Here is a 14,884-nt window from a genome sequence, read left to right as displayed (position 1 = left end):
GTAACCAGGAAAAAAAAAACCCGGGCCTTTTTTTTTTTTCCCCCCCCCCCCCCCCCGTCACGCAACAAACAAAATAAATAAACAAAACAAAGGTATCAACACTTGTAAAAACGGATGCTAAAGACCGAAGCTCAAAACGGATGTATTCAAGCCCTGCAGTCACGTCTCTCACAATACCATCTATTCTTATTCGCCTCTAACATAAACACATCTAATTGAGTCACAAATACACATACACAGACGCACAACGTATAAAAATATATAGCAAAATGTCACATCGCTGAATAGCGTGGGCTCACGTAACGCCTCCGCCGGCGCCCTGGAGACAATGAAACGGAGTCCTCGTGACACTCGGATCGGCTAAAGCTCCCGTTATTTGCGCTGCTGTTGGGATTTACTCTCTCTCGAAGGGCGTCAACCTTCTGTTGCATCATTGTCAAGCGTGATATCTTTGAACGGCGCACACGGTCAAAACGAAGGGTGTCTGTTGCCCGGCGAGCCACCCGAGAGGCAAGCTCCAGCTCTGCCTCAAGTTCCTCCTTCTTTTGGTTGATGGCATTCATCTCGATGGCGTGTGCAAAGTACACCTGTGCCCAAGCAAGGTCCTCAGCATACTTCCCAAGGACATCAACCACCTCCTTGTATTTGCTGGCGTAGAGTTTTTCCTCCTTCTCCAGTTGTGTGAGCTCCTGTCGATGCATATTCGTCTCGTTCTCCAGTGTGGATATTTCAATGCGCATCTCACTGATTTTGTGGTCACTGTAGAAGTCTCTTTGCGTGAGCTGCTGGTCGAGCGTCGCAATTGTCTCGTCTAGCCGTTTTACCGCCTCTAATTGTGACGACGTCACAGCGTGGGCGGCCCGTGTTCTTTCCAGCTGCGACGCACACTCCTGCTGTTCATCCTGTATGCGTGCTTGGAGGTCTTTTATCTGGGCTTTCACCTCATGCGAAACCTCTTGACGGATGCTTTCCGTCTCTTCAAGTAACTTATCAAAGGTGCCGTCAACATCGCTGACATGCTCCGACAGCCACTTGGCGGCAGCACGATAAAAATCATAAACACCACGGGAGTGCTGCTCCGAGAGGATCCGTTCCCGTTGCATACGAAGATCCTCAAGTTTTTCCGCCGTGTCCAACAACCACTTGGGAATATTGATGTGCACAAGCATCAGGACTTGATGAATACGGCTAAGTGACTCCGCAAAACGCAAGGCATCGCACGCAGACTCGTGTAAATCCTGCCGTCCACTGATTGTTGTGATTGACATTAGTGTCACGTAGCCCACAAGTGCTGATTCAAGTAAGGTTGTTAACTTTGTATGCTTAAAATCGGGATCACCAGCATTTGAGAGACCCGCCACACGACGCACCGTTTCAATGAGATGAATAACTTCAGTGCAATGAGGTAGACGAAATGCGGCAACATCCACAAATGTTATTGTAGCCATTGAACGTCGCCCCGATGAATCGACCGGTCTGTAGACGTGAAACTGCACGATGCAGGATGTATCCATGTGCTTCTTAGTGGGTATCTGTACGGCGCTGGAGGCTGAATCGAGCAGACGCATTTGTGGTAATGGAGTAGACCCCAACGGCGGTGGAAACTCCACAATCGGCACTGGATTGCCGCTTACCGTCTCCAGCAACTGAGATCCACGCGTAATAAATGCCGAGTGCGTTACGGTCGCGCGAAACCCTCCAGTTTCCTCCCCATCTGTCGTCTCTGTCACACGCCGCAGTAATTCTTCTGCGGCGAGCTCTATAACCCCCTTCTCGCTATGGTGCGGGCTGCCGTAGAGGGTTTGGCTACGGCCACTCTCACAGGGCCCGCTCACCAAGAAGAGGTAGCTCTGTCCCGCCAGGCAGTTCGACACACAGGGCGCGATAACTTCATGGTAGAAAATATCCGTTGGAGTAGCCCTGTGCACACGTGTGACATTAAACGGGTCAGACCACTTATCGGTCTGCGCGTTCTTGAGGCGCAAAGAGGTGTAGCTGGAGGAAGTCGACGTGTACTCAAGATGCGACATGAGACGAACATGGCTCTCTACGTTTTTCAGAATGTTCTTCACTGCTGGTCGCCGTGGTGAACCGGGCGTCGGGCTTGGGGCCTTGCTCTGCTGGTCCATTCTCTTCGCCTTCACTCTCCACTTCTCACTTCTTCTTCTCCCTTGTGTATTTTCTCACTCTCAGTCTTTCTTTCTGTCTAACCCGCATGAGCACCATACAAAATAAATAAATAAATAAATAAATAAATAAATAAACAGAAAAAAAGTGGAGGATAAAAAATACTCATGCGTCAACTAATCACAAGGAAACCACAATTAAAAAAAAAAAGGGGTTAAACAAACGCATGATAGAATGTGCGGCACTTCCATTCTTCCACCACAACCACAACCACACCGCCCAGAATCGCATAAGAAGCATGAGGAAAAGAGGATATGACTTCCCAAAAGAGGTGTGCAAGTATGTCATTTGCTCGGTGGACAAATTCCCACAAATAGGGTAATACTTGCCTGATGAGTGCGGAGAGTTGGCAGTAAAGAAAAAAAAATACATCTCCCACATCCCACATCTTAAATAGGCTCTAGTTCCACAAATACAAACAGGGCTGTCCGGCATCCAAAACATCCAATACATACATGCACGCACACACAAAAAAAACAAGATGTAGTCAAATAAAAGTCACTACTCAAACATGACAGTAGCCTAAGGCGTATGCCCCAGCCTCCCCGATGAAGGACGTTGATGCTTAGGGGTGTTGTTCGTCACTGGCACTGCCACCAACAGGGGTGAAGCCAGGCTACGTCGCTTTTTCCGCCGCCTGGATGAATCATCAGGTTCCTCGATTCCAGCATCGCTACTCCCTCTCGACCCGCGGCTTATGGTCAAACTTGCACTACGCAACTTACGTCGTTCTATTCCTGACCCCTTTGAACGGCCTCCACTGTTCAACCCTCCATCTCTATTTGGACGTCTGCTAAAGGGTGTGTGGCGCAACGCAGCACTTTGGCTTGAAAAAGGAGGATCACGCACTGGTGTGGTGTTACGGTGATGGATGAGGTGGCGAGAACTGTCAGGTGTCCTCGAATTTGCCAGGCCGGTGTTGGGCGTATTAGGCGCAGCCGGAACGGCATTTTGACGAATGGAAGCTGCTGCGCCCACATTCAGTGTGGGGCGGCTCAACCCTGTCATCGTGCTGCTAGGAACTTGTCGGCTTCTTATTATTGCCGGCGCAACCAACCTATCAATTGGTGGTGAGGCCGGTTGGCTACAGCCACCAACTGTGGAGGCTGTCAACTGCATCAACCGGTGCTCAAGATATGAACTGCGTTCATGCAATTGCTCTTTATACCACTCCTCCATACGCAGCAGCCGCTCTGCCATTTCAACGGCCTTCAGCTGCAGTGTTTGAACGTCCTGAATCTGCAGGACATTCCCACCCAAAACATAACTGAGCTCCTCCGCGCGTCGAGGCAGATCAAAACCTGAACCACTTTCCTCGAATTTGTTAGTGGCACTAGAACGCCAAGAATGAGTGGGCGACCCATCATGGGGAATTCGAGGCACACTCTTGACAGTACTGCGGACACGCAGGGGCGTAGAAGAAAGCATTTCCTGTGGCGTTCGCATAGCCTCCATTCGATTACCCCCAGCAGCATTTTGTTCCCTAGATTTTCCACTCATCTCAAGAATGCTATTTATGTTCAGCTTCGGAATCATATTTGCGGACTTTCCTTGACGCCAGCCTCCTCTTGTAATAAAAATTACCACATTCCCGCAGAAACACAAATATATATATATATATTATAACGGTACTTCCAAATCTACGATCTCAGTAACCACAGGAACAAACACACCCACACAGTCGAAACAAATAAATAAAAATATATAAAATAGGTAGAAAAATAAAAACAAAAAAAAAAATATTCAGCATCCTTTCACTTCTTGCCACCAGCCTTCTTTCCAACGGGAGCAGCAGCAGCCTTCGCGGGTGGAGCAGCAGCCTTCGCGGGTGGAGTAGCGGCCTTCGCGGGTGGAGCAGCGGTCTTCGCGGGTGGAGCAGCGGTCTTCGCGGGTGCAGCAGCAGCCTTCGCGGGTGGAGCAGCGGTCTTCGCGGGTGCAGCAGCAGCCTTCGCGGGTGGAGCAGCAGCCTTCGCGGGTGGAGCAGCAGCCTTCGCGGGTGGAGCAGCAGCCTTCGCGGGTGGAGCAGCAGCCTTCGCGGGTGGAGCAGCAGCCTTCGCGGGTGGAGCAGCAGCCTTCGCGGGTGGAGCAGCAGCCTTCGCGGGTGGAGCAGCGGCCTTCGCGGGTGGAGCAGCGGTCTTCGCGGGTGCAGCAGCAGCCTTGGCAGGTGCAGCAGCCTTCGCGGACTTCTTGCCAGAGGGAGCAGCGGCCTTCTTCGCAGCAGCTTTCTGCTTCGCGGCGGCGGCAGCGGCAGCATCTTCGCGACGCGCACGCTCGCGGTCCTTCTCGCGCTTACGCAGCTCCTGCTTGCGGGCCTTGTGACGGTGCTGCTCATCCTTCAGGCGCTTCGCCGCGAGCTGCTCAGCCAGCTGCCTTTCCTTCTTCTTCTCGTTCTTCACCTTGTGGATGTGCTCCATGAGGTTACGCTTGTTGCGAAACACGTTCCCCTTCGCCTTCACGTACAGCTCGCGGTAAATGTGGCGGTCAATCTTCTTCTCCTCGCGGTACTTGCGCAGCAGGCGGCGGAGAATGCGCAGACGGCGCATCCACAGCTCCTTGCTCGGCATGCGGGCTTCGCGGGTACCCTCGCGGCGCCCAGCGCCCTCGTGGCGGCCCATGCTCTTCGCCTCCTTCATGTGGCGCCAGCGGGAGCGCGAGTGCACCTTGACAGGCTTGCGAATAATCAGACCATCCTTGATCAACTTGCGCACGCTCTTGCGCGAGTTTGCATTGGAAATCTCAGAGGCCTCATTAGGGTCCAGCCACACACGGTGGCGACCGCAGCGGAGAATGTCCGCCGCCAAACGAGCCTGCAGCTTCAGCGACACCATTTGATGGGGAGGTTGAAGTACTGGATGCTTGTGGTTAAGCAATAATTGAAATTTCAAGAACGAAGAAAAAAAGAGACCGTAGGAAGCGGGGAAACAAAAAATTGAGACAAAATAAATTATAATAGAAAACAAACTCACAGGAACAAATATCCACAAGTACCTGTAAAACTCTTTGATTGTAGCAGTGTAGACTGAGACATCGTCACCGTTGCTTGTTATAACCACCAACAACGCCACGACTTTATACCATATGAAGTCTTATCCTAATTCAGGTAAATGTACATAATCTTGGCCGTCGCAACCCTCAACGTCTCGATGTTTCCCTCCTCTCTACTTACGCAACATCGTTTTTGATGATTCCGCCATGTTACTACTCTTTCTCTCCTACACGCGCCTCTCCAGCAATTTAAAAGCAATAGAAATAGTGACACGGAAACGGCGCAACAGTCAAGGTCACTCCCAAAGAAATGTGGAAAGAGCCTTCATCCTCTCAGGGGCAAGCTGCTCCTGCAGCCTTTTATCTATCTCAGCTTGGTAAGAATTCGCCACATTACGCCGCACACGCGCCTGTTGATGTCGTTCTGCAAGCTCGACAGGCACGAGAGTTGCTCCATCAGCCATTCGTGACGCAATTCGGTGCCGTGCCTCCTTGTCTAATGCCATCCCGATCTGACGACACTGGCTCTTCTTCAGCTCTTTCGAATCAAGGCCTTTACACTCACGTCGATGGTCGCAAAAGATGTCTTTGTGCAGATACACCCCGCACATGTCACATTTAAAATACTCCAGGTCCGCCGTGACGTGCGACATCGTCTCTCACAACGCCGGCCGTCAGTTCCATACAGCGGAGGTCACACGACAACAAAGATCGTAGAGAAGACAAACAAAAAATAGGAAAAAGGATGGAGAAAAGGAAAAGGGACACTGAAGAATACTTTGATCTACTATAATGTCACGAACACCACAAACCAACACAAACGCGGAAAGAAAGACCCTCAATACCCACTTCTTCCTCAGAAAATATAAAATACCAAAAAAAAAAAACAAGTTGGTCGTACTAGTGCGCGCTTCACTTCTTGCCACCAGCCTTCTTTCCAACGGGAGCAGCAGCAGCCTTCGCGGGTGGAGCAGCAGCCTTCGCGGGTGGAGCAGCAGCCTTCGCGGGTGGAGCAGCGGCCTTCGCGGGTGGAGCAGCAGCCTTCGCGGGTGCAGCAGCGGCCTTCGCGGGTGCAGCAGCGGCCTTCGCGGGTGGAGCAGCGGCCTTCGCGGGTGGAGCAGCGGCCTTCGCGGGTGGAGCAGCAGCCTTCGCGGGTGGAGCAGCGGTCTTCGCGGGTGGAGCAGCGGTCTTCGCGGGTGGAGCAGCAGCCTTCGCGGGTGGAGCAGCAGCCTTGGCAGGTGCAGCAGCCTTCGCGGGTGCAGCAGCGGTCTTCGCGGGTGGAGCAGCGGCCTTCGCGGGTGCAGCAGCAGCCTTCGCGGGTGCAGCAGCCTTCGCGGACTTCTTGCCAGAGGGAGCAGCGGCCTTCTTCGCAGCAGCTTTCTGCTTCGCGGCGGCGGCAGCGGCAGCATCTTCGCGACGCGCACGCTCGCGGTCCTTCTCGCGCTTACGCAGCTCCTGCTTGCGGGCCTTGTGACGGTGCTGCTCATCCTTCAGGCGCTTCGCCGCGAGCTGCTCAGCCAGCTGCCTTTCCTTCTTCTTCTCGTTCTTCACCTTGTGGATGTGCTCCATGAGGTTACGCTTGTTGCGAAACACGTTCCCCTTCGCCTTCACGTACAGCTCGCGGTAAATGTGGCGGTCAATCTTCTTCTCCTCGCGGTACTTGCGCAGCAGGCGGCGGAGAATGCGCAGACGGCGCATCCACAGCTCCTTGCTCGGCATGCGGGCTTCGCGGGTACCCTCGCGGCGCCCAGCGCCCTCGTGGCGGCCCATGCTCTTCGCCTCCTTCATGTGGCGCCAGCGGGAGCGCGAGTGCACCTTGACAGGCTTGCGAATAATCAGACCATCCTTGATCAACTTGCGCACGCTCTTGCGCGAGTTTGCATTGGAAATCTCAGAGGCCTCATTAGGGTCCAGCCACACACGGTGGCGACCGCAGCGGAGAATGTCCGCCGCCAAACGAGCCTGCAGCTTCAGCGACACCATTGTAGCGGAATGACCTGTTTCATTTGTGAATAAATCAGAAAAAACAAAAAATAAAATTTTTTTAAGGGGGAGAAAAAGAATGTTTTTCTTTATCGGATAAAATACACTTCGACGCATGAGCCACGCAGTTGGAGAATAGCGAGCCCCAGTTCCATCAAAAAAAAAAAAAAAAAAAAAAAATAGGGATATTTTTATTTTTAAAAGTAATTGTATTGCAAATATATACATACATGTATAATATGTACGTGTATGTTTCATTTCGCTTATTTTTAATCTGCAAGCTGATAATAATAATAATAATAATAATAATAATGGTGGAAGGAATAATGAAAAATCTACTGTGGATAAAGACCAATAGAGCGGCACGCAGAAAGAAATGCCGGCTTTCTTTAGTCAGCTCGTCAAACTAGTAGAAAACAACAAAAACCACGCAGATAAATGGTGCTACTCCCCATTTTCAATGGCTCTATCGGCAGCTGCGACACCAACACCACCAGCATCATCCCACTCGAAACCACCACGAGCAATCATAACACGGCAGTATTTACCCCCAATATTTATCCTTATTCACCGAGGAGTGAAACCCCCATAAATTCATCATCATCACTATCACTACTATTATCACTCGTGTTATCTATTTTGCCTGTTTTACCATGCCTTTTTTGTAGTTCGGCCGTGACCCCCTCATAATACAACTCGTTGGGAAAAAGCTTCACGCGCATGTAATTTTCCGTTTCTTTGCCTTCGCTTGCGAAACGCAATGAAAACTGCCGCACAGCCTCTGCTGCCCCTTCATGTCCCGCAAACTCCACAAAGAAATGTACGCAGCCCTTCCCGTCCTTCCCACCACGCCGCTGTCCAAATATAAAGTAAGAAACAACCTTCCCGTACTGGCAACACTCCTCCAAGTACAGAAGCGCCATTGATTTTCTGTTACTTTGAGCGTCGCAAAACAACGAGATGGTTGGAGCAATCTGGCGAAAGGAAAGAACAGTGCGCCGTGACTGACATCTAGAAACGGCAAGAAATTTATGCAGTGGAAAAGATGATGCCCCTTCCACCTCAGACGATGCTTCTTGAGCAAGCTGACGAAGGTGTGCCCGGTTTGTGGGTGTATCCACCATTTCCAGATCCGTCTTTTCTTTCTTTGCTTCCCCTCCTTCCTCTTTCTCTTCTCCATCCTCAGTAGCAAAGCGCAAAAACAGCGGTTCCTGAGAAATAGACTTTGCCGTGGCAGAAAAAACACGATTTAACATCACAGCATCAGAAGCCACACGATCGATTGAACCCCGCTGGAAAAGACACTGTACAACACTTCCATCAAATATCTGCCCGGAGAGCTCATCTTCCAAGTGACGCATCAGCAGTGCAGTCCTTGATGGATGTGCGGCACCATCGCCTATGGGTGTAATGATGGCTACCGTCTCCGCCATGAACCATGTCCTCTCATTTTTTACAGAGTATTGATCCGGGCCTATGCATAAGTATGCCAACTGCACGTCTATGACAAACGTCCTGTGGTTTTCGTTTGCGTTAGGAGATGATGTTGCTTCAAACCTTGACCAAAAATTTTGAGCACGTCGTTTCGTCTCTGCTGCAAATTCTTCAAAAGCGGCTGCATCAAGCATTAACCGAGAGTGTGAAAGGGCGTTGTGCACCACCAATCGAGGACATTCCCTCTTAGATTCCTTCTCAATAGCTACACCATGATCATGTTCATCTCTTACACGCTTGCGAGGAGCGTCGGTCACAAGCTCGCCGTTTTTGTCAGGGTGAACCAGGGGTTGCTTCATAGAAATTCGTACAACCTCATTTTTATTCCTGCCATCTCCACGCCTGTCACGTAAAACAAGCAGTATTTCAAAGAGTTCCTTTCCTTTCCCACATCCACCAACCAAACAATACATCTGACATCTTTGTGGGAGCCCACTAGAACCGATAGAGCCATTTCTAGTTCCGTGAAGGATTTTATTCCTTACTGGCTTGGGCCCCGGTAACACAGGCCTTTTGTGTTCCATAAATAACCGCTGCAGCATTGGTCCGTATCCCAAAGCATGCTGCAGGTCCAAATCCACAAAAAACAGTTGGACAACAAAATCCAGCGAATATGGTCTCCACCGCGTTGATGACGCCGTCCAACGCGAATCGTGCGAGACCTGATAGAGGATTTCTTCAAGACCATCAAGAGTGCCAAGTAAACTCAATTTTGCCACGCTCTCCCAGAGCGGCACGGTGCCCACAACAATATCCGCCCTTTTTCCACTTGGCATAGGAGGGTACGCCCCAAACAAGTTGTGCGTAACCAAATGAAGAGCAGATCCAAAACGATCAAGCAATACGTATAACTCATCACACTGATCCTTTGTGGCACAAAGCACCAAAGCTTGGGGTCCTTGTTCACTCTCCAGCATCGGCCGATGTGATACATGCAGAACGATAGAAAGACACATGGCGCAGAGAGCCTCAACTTTTGAGCAGCAGTGTTCAGCAGCAACTTCAAACATTTTGGCATCATCCAAAGAAGTCAACTTTCGCCGTAGAGATACTTGCGCGTCCAAAGAATCTTCTGACAAACTAACTCCAGTTCCTTTCAAATCCAGAAATACATCTTCTCCGTGAAGCGCATTTAAATAGCAATTCCAAAACCAACTGCCACCAAACCCCAGCATTGCTTCGTACCGAGGAATCATCTCTTTCAATATTGGTATAAAAGATGGGGAGATACAATTCTGCTGAAAAACCTGTGACTTTGTTAATAGTTGGCACCCGCCTTGCACATCCACCATGGGAATGCCGCAAGCGTTGGCGGGTGGTGAATCGCATGACTTTAAAAAAACGCCTGTCATTGGCCTTGTGCCTTACTTAAGATTATAGCTTAGAAACATCGGTGGTTGTCAAGAAGAAATGTTTCTTCATGGACGTTTAGTACGTTTAACGTTTCGTTCGTTGTTTGTTGTGTATTAATTTGCAGTCCGTCACCGCGGCTATTCGTGATATTGTTAGGTATTTTAGAGACAATCATCAAAAGGATTAAACAGACCCACTCAAAGGAAATGCAATACCGCAACTTATATATATATATAAGTACGGATACATCACCAACAAAGACGCATTGCACACGCACACGTCCACACACCTATTCCATACCCACTGGCCAAAAATCATTCTGTAAAACAAAACACACGCCGCTGGCTCCAAGCCAATAAGACTCATTCACTAAATTTTACCACCCTATCAATAAGTCACAGCCACGACAACACTGCAAACCACAACAGTAAAAGAAAAAATCCAAACTGCATGCGCCCACACAACGTTTGGCTTAGAAAAATCATCCACTTCACTGCAAGAATCGACATCTTTCGGTTCAGCCACAATGCGAGAACATGCATGCTCTTTCAATGCAAACTTTGCAGGACGCAATCTGCTTTGTAGTCTCATTTTGGAACCAGAACTAAGAAGAGTGGCGCAGGTCCTCAGAGAATTCACATCACCTTCCAACTCCTTCGATATTTTATATTGACTTAAAGTAATGGCATTCTGGAGTGCCGCTGTTTTATCAGGATGAATATACCTGCAACGCGAACCATAGTTACATCTACCACTCATAAACTGTGCACAGACATCGGCACCGATACGTGACTTAGCTACTTTCTCAGCAAATAGAAATTTCTTCGTCTTCTTCGTCGCTTGATTCGCAGCGCCACCAGTATGATCCGAAAAAAGCCAGGAGTGCGCCGACAGCTGTTCCTTATACTTCTGCTTTTCCTCCTCCATGTCACCAATCTTGCGCAAAAGTCCCAAGTGAAATGGGTTATTCGTCGGATCCGGACATCCTAGTGCATTATATCGAGTTGCAAGCTCTATTTCCCCAGCATCATGGGAAGCTACCATTGTATCGTCCAAGCGGACAAACAAAATATTCGGGTTGGTGCAAACAAGACGAAACACAGCCTTAATGGTGGCGTTTCCACCTCGTGTGCCTGATAGATCCAAGGCCCGGATGCAGGGATGACCCTCCAATGCGCGGCAAAGTGGCACAAGCGACACATCAGAAACGTCAAGATACCTTATCTGAAGTGAAAGAATGGAGCTGTTGTGCTTCACCGCAGCAGCAAAACATATCAAGTCGTAATCACCAAATTGTGACAGGCCATCATAATCCTCCAAGCTAACGCTTTGCGCAACATTTTGCACAGTTTGCTGAATAAGAATATTGATGTCCATGCCGGGCTCAAACTCCTCAAACTCGTACGCATTCAAAACCTCACCCCCTCCCTCACTTGACCCGGTAGAGCACTCACTACCCGAATCCGCAAGATATTGATCATAAAGTACCCTCCTCCTCTTCTTTTTCCTCTTTCTTTTGGCTCTCGCAATCCCGTCTGCTGGTGGAAAAATATTTTGCAATAACACGGAACCCTCGTCTGCCGCGGGGCATTCAGCATCCCGCCACATTGAAGCTAGCACTTTTCAATAGACACAAAAAAAAAAAAAAAAAAAAAATCGGGAGAAAAAAAAAAACAGCCAATGCGTAACTTTGCACGAGCCACCCACAGGACGGTGCAAACCAAAAATTAGCTCATGGCACAAAATCAATGCACCAAATCGGTAAAAAAATTTTGCTTCACTTTGATTACTCAAATACAACAATGTCTGAAAATGTTTTTGTGCTTATTCTTACTGAAAAAATAATAATCTTTTGAGACGCAGGCAGAATCCTGAAATTATTTACAAAACCAAACAAGATAGAGAAAAAGGGGAGTATCGAAGAGGCAGTTAATTGCCTCTGTGTTTCCCTCCGATAATATATATATATATATATATATGTATTATATATACTGTTGACCGCTCACGTGGCCTTTGCGCTCAGTGAGTGTATGAAATATTTATTACTTACGACGTGGCAGACTTTGGGCTTCTCCAACCCCAAGACCCCGCCGCGAGGTGGGGATCAACAGGGGGTGGGTGGGTGGCAAAATAAAAATAAAAAATTATCTTGCCTCTGTCTGCTCCCTGATGCCCTTAAAGTCTTTTTTTGCCAAAAATTCATACGGTAGAAAAGCGTCGTAAAGAAGAGCATTACTTCTATCAGGATATATATATATATTAATATATTAATTAAGGCAGCCAGCTCTCCCGCGATCATTCTCTTCACAAGCTCCTAATAAATCCCTACTGCATGTAAGAAGCAGGAATAGACAAATCCAAATATATTTTTTCTCTGATTTCTTTGGATTTGCCCAAAAATAAAATTGATTTTTAATAGTGAAACACTAAAAATATATGATACGGCTTTATTTTCATTTTTTTTTTTTTTTTTCTTTTTGGGTGCTTTATGTAACCTAAAAAAACTAAAACCAAAAAAATTCCACCGTTTCGCACCTCGCGCAGCAATAAAACAACTCACCGGGAGCAAATTTAACAATAATAATAATAATAATAATAATGAAAAATAAAAACGGCAAGTCAACTTCCCATGTTGCACCCGCTTGCGTACCCTGCCCGCCAAAAGCTTCGCCAGGGCCCTCGCCCAAAATACGCACCAACACACAAACCCCATACCCACCAAAAAAGGCTCCCAGCACCACGGCCAACGAAAAAAACGCAAATAAAAAGAACAAAAAAGACCGCACCGACACGCCCCCAACCACCAAAGCCACAGTAAACCCGTCGCCTCCGGCCTGGCGTCGTGGGTGGGCGGTCCCCGCGGCCACCGCGGAGCCCCAAAGACCCGCAGCCAACCCAACGCGCCGCTCCTCTCTCCTAGAAAGCGCGGGGCGAGTCGCGCAAAAATTCGCCCGGGCTGCTGACCAGACACCAGACTTTTCCATAAAAACAAAATGGGACGGGAAGGAAGGGGTGGTGGAGAGACAGTGACTTCGCCGCGTCCTCGTTGTTCGCTCCAATTATATATATATTCGGCTGGCCGCCACCGTGACGTGCTGCAGCCTCTGCGGACTGGAGATATTATTAGTTACGAGGTGGCTGAGTTCAAGATCCTCCAACCACAAGACCCCGCCGCAGGGTTGGAGTCAAAAGGGGGTTGGACGGCAAAAACAATGAAATGAAATTCATCCTGCCGTCATCGGTTCCTTGACTCCTCCCATCGCGGTCTTCCAAGGAACCATAAGATGGGAAAGAACCGCACAGAAACATATTCGTCTTATCAGAACATATTAAATTAGGTCGCCCGCATTCTCGCGGACATTCTTTTCGCACGCCCCCAATAATAAAAAAACACACACCAAACATATTCAAGAAGAACACTTTCAAAAAAAAAAAAATAATAAGATAAATAAGAAATAAAAAATAAAAAAACATCGCGCCCCTCCCCTTTGCTTTGCCCTTCTTCTCGAAGCCAAAGCAGGGCATTCATCATCGGTTCACCACTGGGAACCCGGATTGCATCGACCCGTAGAAGACACGAGGTCCCCCTCCATTTCTGGCGTTATGTTAGTAATGTATTCGGTTAATTGCGGTAATCAATCATCCCCAGCACCCATCCCGCAATTCCTCTTATGCGTTGCCGGTTTTCCGTTTCGCCTCCGCACACATCGTCCCACCAGCTATCTCCCAGCACATATTTCCCCGGTATTTCTCATGGCGGACGCTTTTTTTTTTTTTTGCTCTTGTCTTCGCTCGCCCGCAGTGCCCCCCAAACACTCCACTTCCCTCCCTAACAATGCTGCCGTACCCATGCAATTATCGTTGCCTTGCATTCGCCCTGATCCCAGAATTTACTCAAAAGTTACCTCGTTTTGCCCCGTTATGTATGTTTATGTTTTATTTATATGTATGTATGTATGTATTCATATATTACTTTGCTTTTTCACAGCAACGTTTACCCTCCTCCACGCTGCCGCCGCATTTCGCCTCATACTCCGACAGTTTTTTCTTTGCCTCTTCCAGCTGCGCCTCCAGCGACCCGTAGGTTGGGCGTGTCACTTCGCCCTCCTCCAGGCCGTTCTCCACCAGCCAATTCTTGTCCGGGAACTTTGTCATGTAGTTGCGGATGCCATCCGGGAATACCACAACGCACCGCTGGTCAGGACGAAGATCTTTCGCTGCCTGCAGCACACCCCACATGGCGGCACCACTGCTCCCTCCGACGAGGAGCGCCTCTTCGCGGTGAACCTCCGACGCCAGCGCAAAGCTTTCCTTGTCAGCGGACTTCACCCACCGATCAACGTACTTCCGTTCGCAGACATCTGGCACAAAATCGTACCCGATGCCCTCAACGAGGTACGGCTTCGGATCCAGCGGTACCGACGGATCGGCCAAAATGCTCCCGTACGGATCGACGCCGACAATGACAATGTTGGGCAGCAATTCCTTTAATCGTTTTGCCACTCCGGCCATTGTGCCGCCCGTCCCAGTGGTGAACACCGCCATGTCAACCTTTCCACCGCACTGATCGTAAATCTCCTGAGCCGTGCCTTCGTAGTGCGCCTTCGGATTGCTTGGGTTCCGGTACTGGTCCAGCAACACGTAGCCCTTCTCCTTCTCCAGACGCCGAGCCATGCCAATGAGACTATCCGGGTGGTCCCATGGCAATGCGGTCTCCGTTCGAATCACCTCTGCTCCCAGGGCCTGGAGGGTCACCTCCTTCTCATGTGACATCTTTTTGGGCATGGTGATGATCATGGGGTATTTCTTCACCGCAGCCACCAGACTGAGCCCGATGCCCGTGTTCCCACTTGTCGCCTCAATAATTGTTTGATTGGGGCGC

At 49.3% G+C, this 14,884-nt stretch overlaps 8 protein-coding genes across 8 annotated transcripts, besides 20 other annotated features; all 8 read right to left on the bottom strand.

Annotated features, from left to right (window-relative positions):
- Nucleotides 1-3,412: a sequence feature (heterozygous, Esmeraldo-like haplotype).
- Tc00.1047053509149.80 (hypothetical protein, conserved) lies at nucleotides 273-2,129 on the bottom strand (the record flags this gene model as incomplete). Its single annotated transcript, XM_803031.1, has 1 exon — nucleotides 273-2,129. The coding sequence occupies one exon, from the start codon at nucleotides 2,127-2,129 to the stop codon at nucleotides 273-275; it is 1,857 nt and encodes a 618-aa protein (XP_808124.1).
- Nucleotides 2,230-2,264: a microsatellite.
- Tc00.1047053509149.70 (hypothetical protein, conserved) lies at nucleotides 2,710-3,723 on the bottom strand (the record flags this gene model as incomplete). Its single annotated transcript, XM_803030.1, has 1 exon — nucleotides 2,710-3,723. The coding sequence occupies one exon, from the start codon at nucleotides 3,721-3,723 to the stop codon at nucleotides 2,710-2,712; it is 1,014 nt and encodes a 337-aa protein (XP_808123.1).
- Nucleotides 3,413-4,312: a sequence feature (areas merged during assembly that could not be assigned to a particular haplotype. This can correspond to areas where the two haplotypes were merged or to regions with more than two copies in the genome that were merged during assembly.).
- Nucleotides 3,791-3,813: a sequence feature (AT_rich).
- Nucleotides 3,880-3,929: a microsatellite.
- On the bottom strand, nucleotides 3,942-5,015 carry Tc00.1047053509149.60 (60S ribosomal protein L19, putative; the record flags this gene model as incomplete). Its single annotated transcript, XM_803029.1, has 1 exon — nucleotides 3,942-5,015. The coding sequence occupies one exon, from the start codon at nucleotides 5,013-5,015 to the stop codon at nucleotides 3,942-3,944; it is 1,074 nt and encodes a 357-aa protein (XP_808122.1).
- Nucleotides 4,313-5,955: a sequence feature (heterozygous, Esmeraldo-like haplotype).
- Nucleotides 5,469-5,825, bottom strand: Tc00.1047053509149.50 (hypothetical protein, conserved; the record flags this gene model as incomplete). Its single annotated transcript, XM_803028.1, has 1 exon — nucleotides 5,469-5,825. One exon carries the CDS (start codon nucleotides 5,823-5,825, stop codon nucleotides 5,469-5,471), a length of 357 nt encoding a protein of 118 aa, XP_808121.1.
- Nucleotides 5,956-7,424: a sequence feature (areas merged during assembly that could not be assigned to a particular haplotype. This can correspond to areas where the two haplotypes were merged or to regions with more than two copies in the genome that were merged during assembly.).
- Nucleotides 6,085-7,155, bottom strand: Tc00.1047053509149.40 (60S ribosomal protein L19, putative; the record flags this gene model as incomplete). The annotated part of the gene is made up of 1 exon (XM_803027.1): nucleotides 6,085-7,155. One exon carries the CDS (start codon nucleotides 7,153-7,155, stop codon nucleotides 6,085-6,087), a length of 1,071 nt encoding a protein of 356 aa, XP_808120.1.
- Nucleotides 7,312-7,335: a microsatellite.
- Nucleotides 7,425-14,884: a sequence feature (heterozygous, Esmeraldo-like haplotype).
- Nucleotides 7,440-7,468: a microsatellite.
- Nucleotides 7,719-10,001, bottom strand: Tc00.1047053509149.30 (hypothetical protein, conserved; the record flags this gene model as incomplete). Its single annotated transcript, XM_803026.1, has 1 exon — nucleotides 7,719-10,001. The coding sequence occupies one exon, from the start codon at nucleotides 9,999-10,001 to the stop codon at nucleotides 7,719-7,721; it is 2,283 nt and encodes a 760-aa protein (XP_808119.1).
- On the bottom strand, nucleotides 10,390-11,610 carry Tc00.1047053509149.20 (hypothetical protein, conserved; the record flags this gene model as incomplete). The annotated part of the gene is made up of 1 exon (XM_803025.1): nucleotides 10,390-11,610. The coding sequence occupies one exon, from the start codon at nucleotides 11,608-11,610 to the stop codon at nucleotides 10,390-10,392; it is 1,221 nt and encodes a 406-aa protein (XP_808118.1).
- Nucleotides 11,637-11,676: a microsatellite.
- Nucleotides 11,846-12,318: a mobile genetic element.
- Nucleotides 11,960-11,993: a microsatellite.
- Nucleotides 12,130-12,150: a sequence feature (AT_rich).
- Nucleotides 12,249-12,277: a sequence feature (AT_rich).
- Nucleotides 12,449-12,481: a microsatellite.
- Nucleotides 12,575-12,602: a microsatellite.
- Nucleotides 13,120-13,379: a mobile genetic element.
- Nucleotides 13,427-13,473: a sequence feature (T-rich).
- Nucleotides 13,923-13,972: a microsatellite.
- On the bottom strand, nucleotides 13,972-14,884 carry Tc00.1047053509149.9 (cystathionine beta-synthase; the record flags this gene model as incomplete). Its single annotated transcript, XM_803032.1, has 1 exon — nucleotides 13,972-14,884. A coding segment is annotated over one exon (913 nt), but the record flags the coding sequence as incomplete, so codon positions are not given.

This window comes from Trypanosoma cruzi, genomic scaffold (assembly GCF_000209065.1).
Source record: "Trypanosoma cruzi strain CL Brener 1047053517157 genomic scaffold, whole genome shotgun sequence".
Taxonomy (NCBI): Eukaryota; Euglenozoa; class Kinetoplastea; order Trypanosomatida; family Trypanosomatidae; genus Trypanosoma; species Trypanosoma cruzi.
The sequence above is the reverse complement of the archived record's forward strand: the minus strand, read 5'-3'. Positions and strand labels throughout refer to the sequence as shown.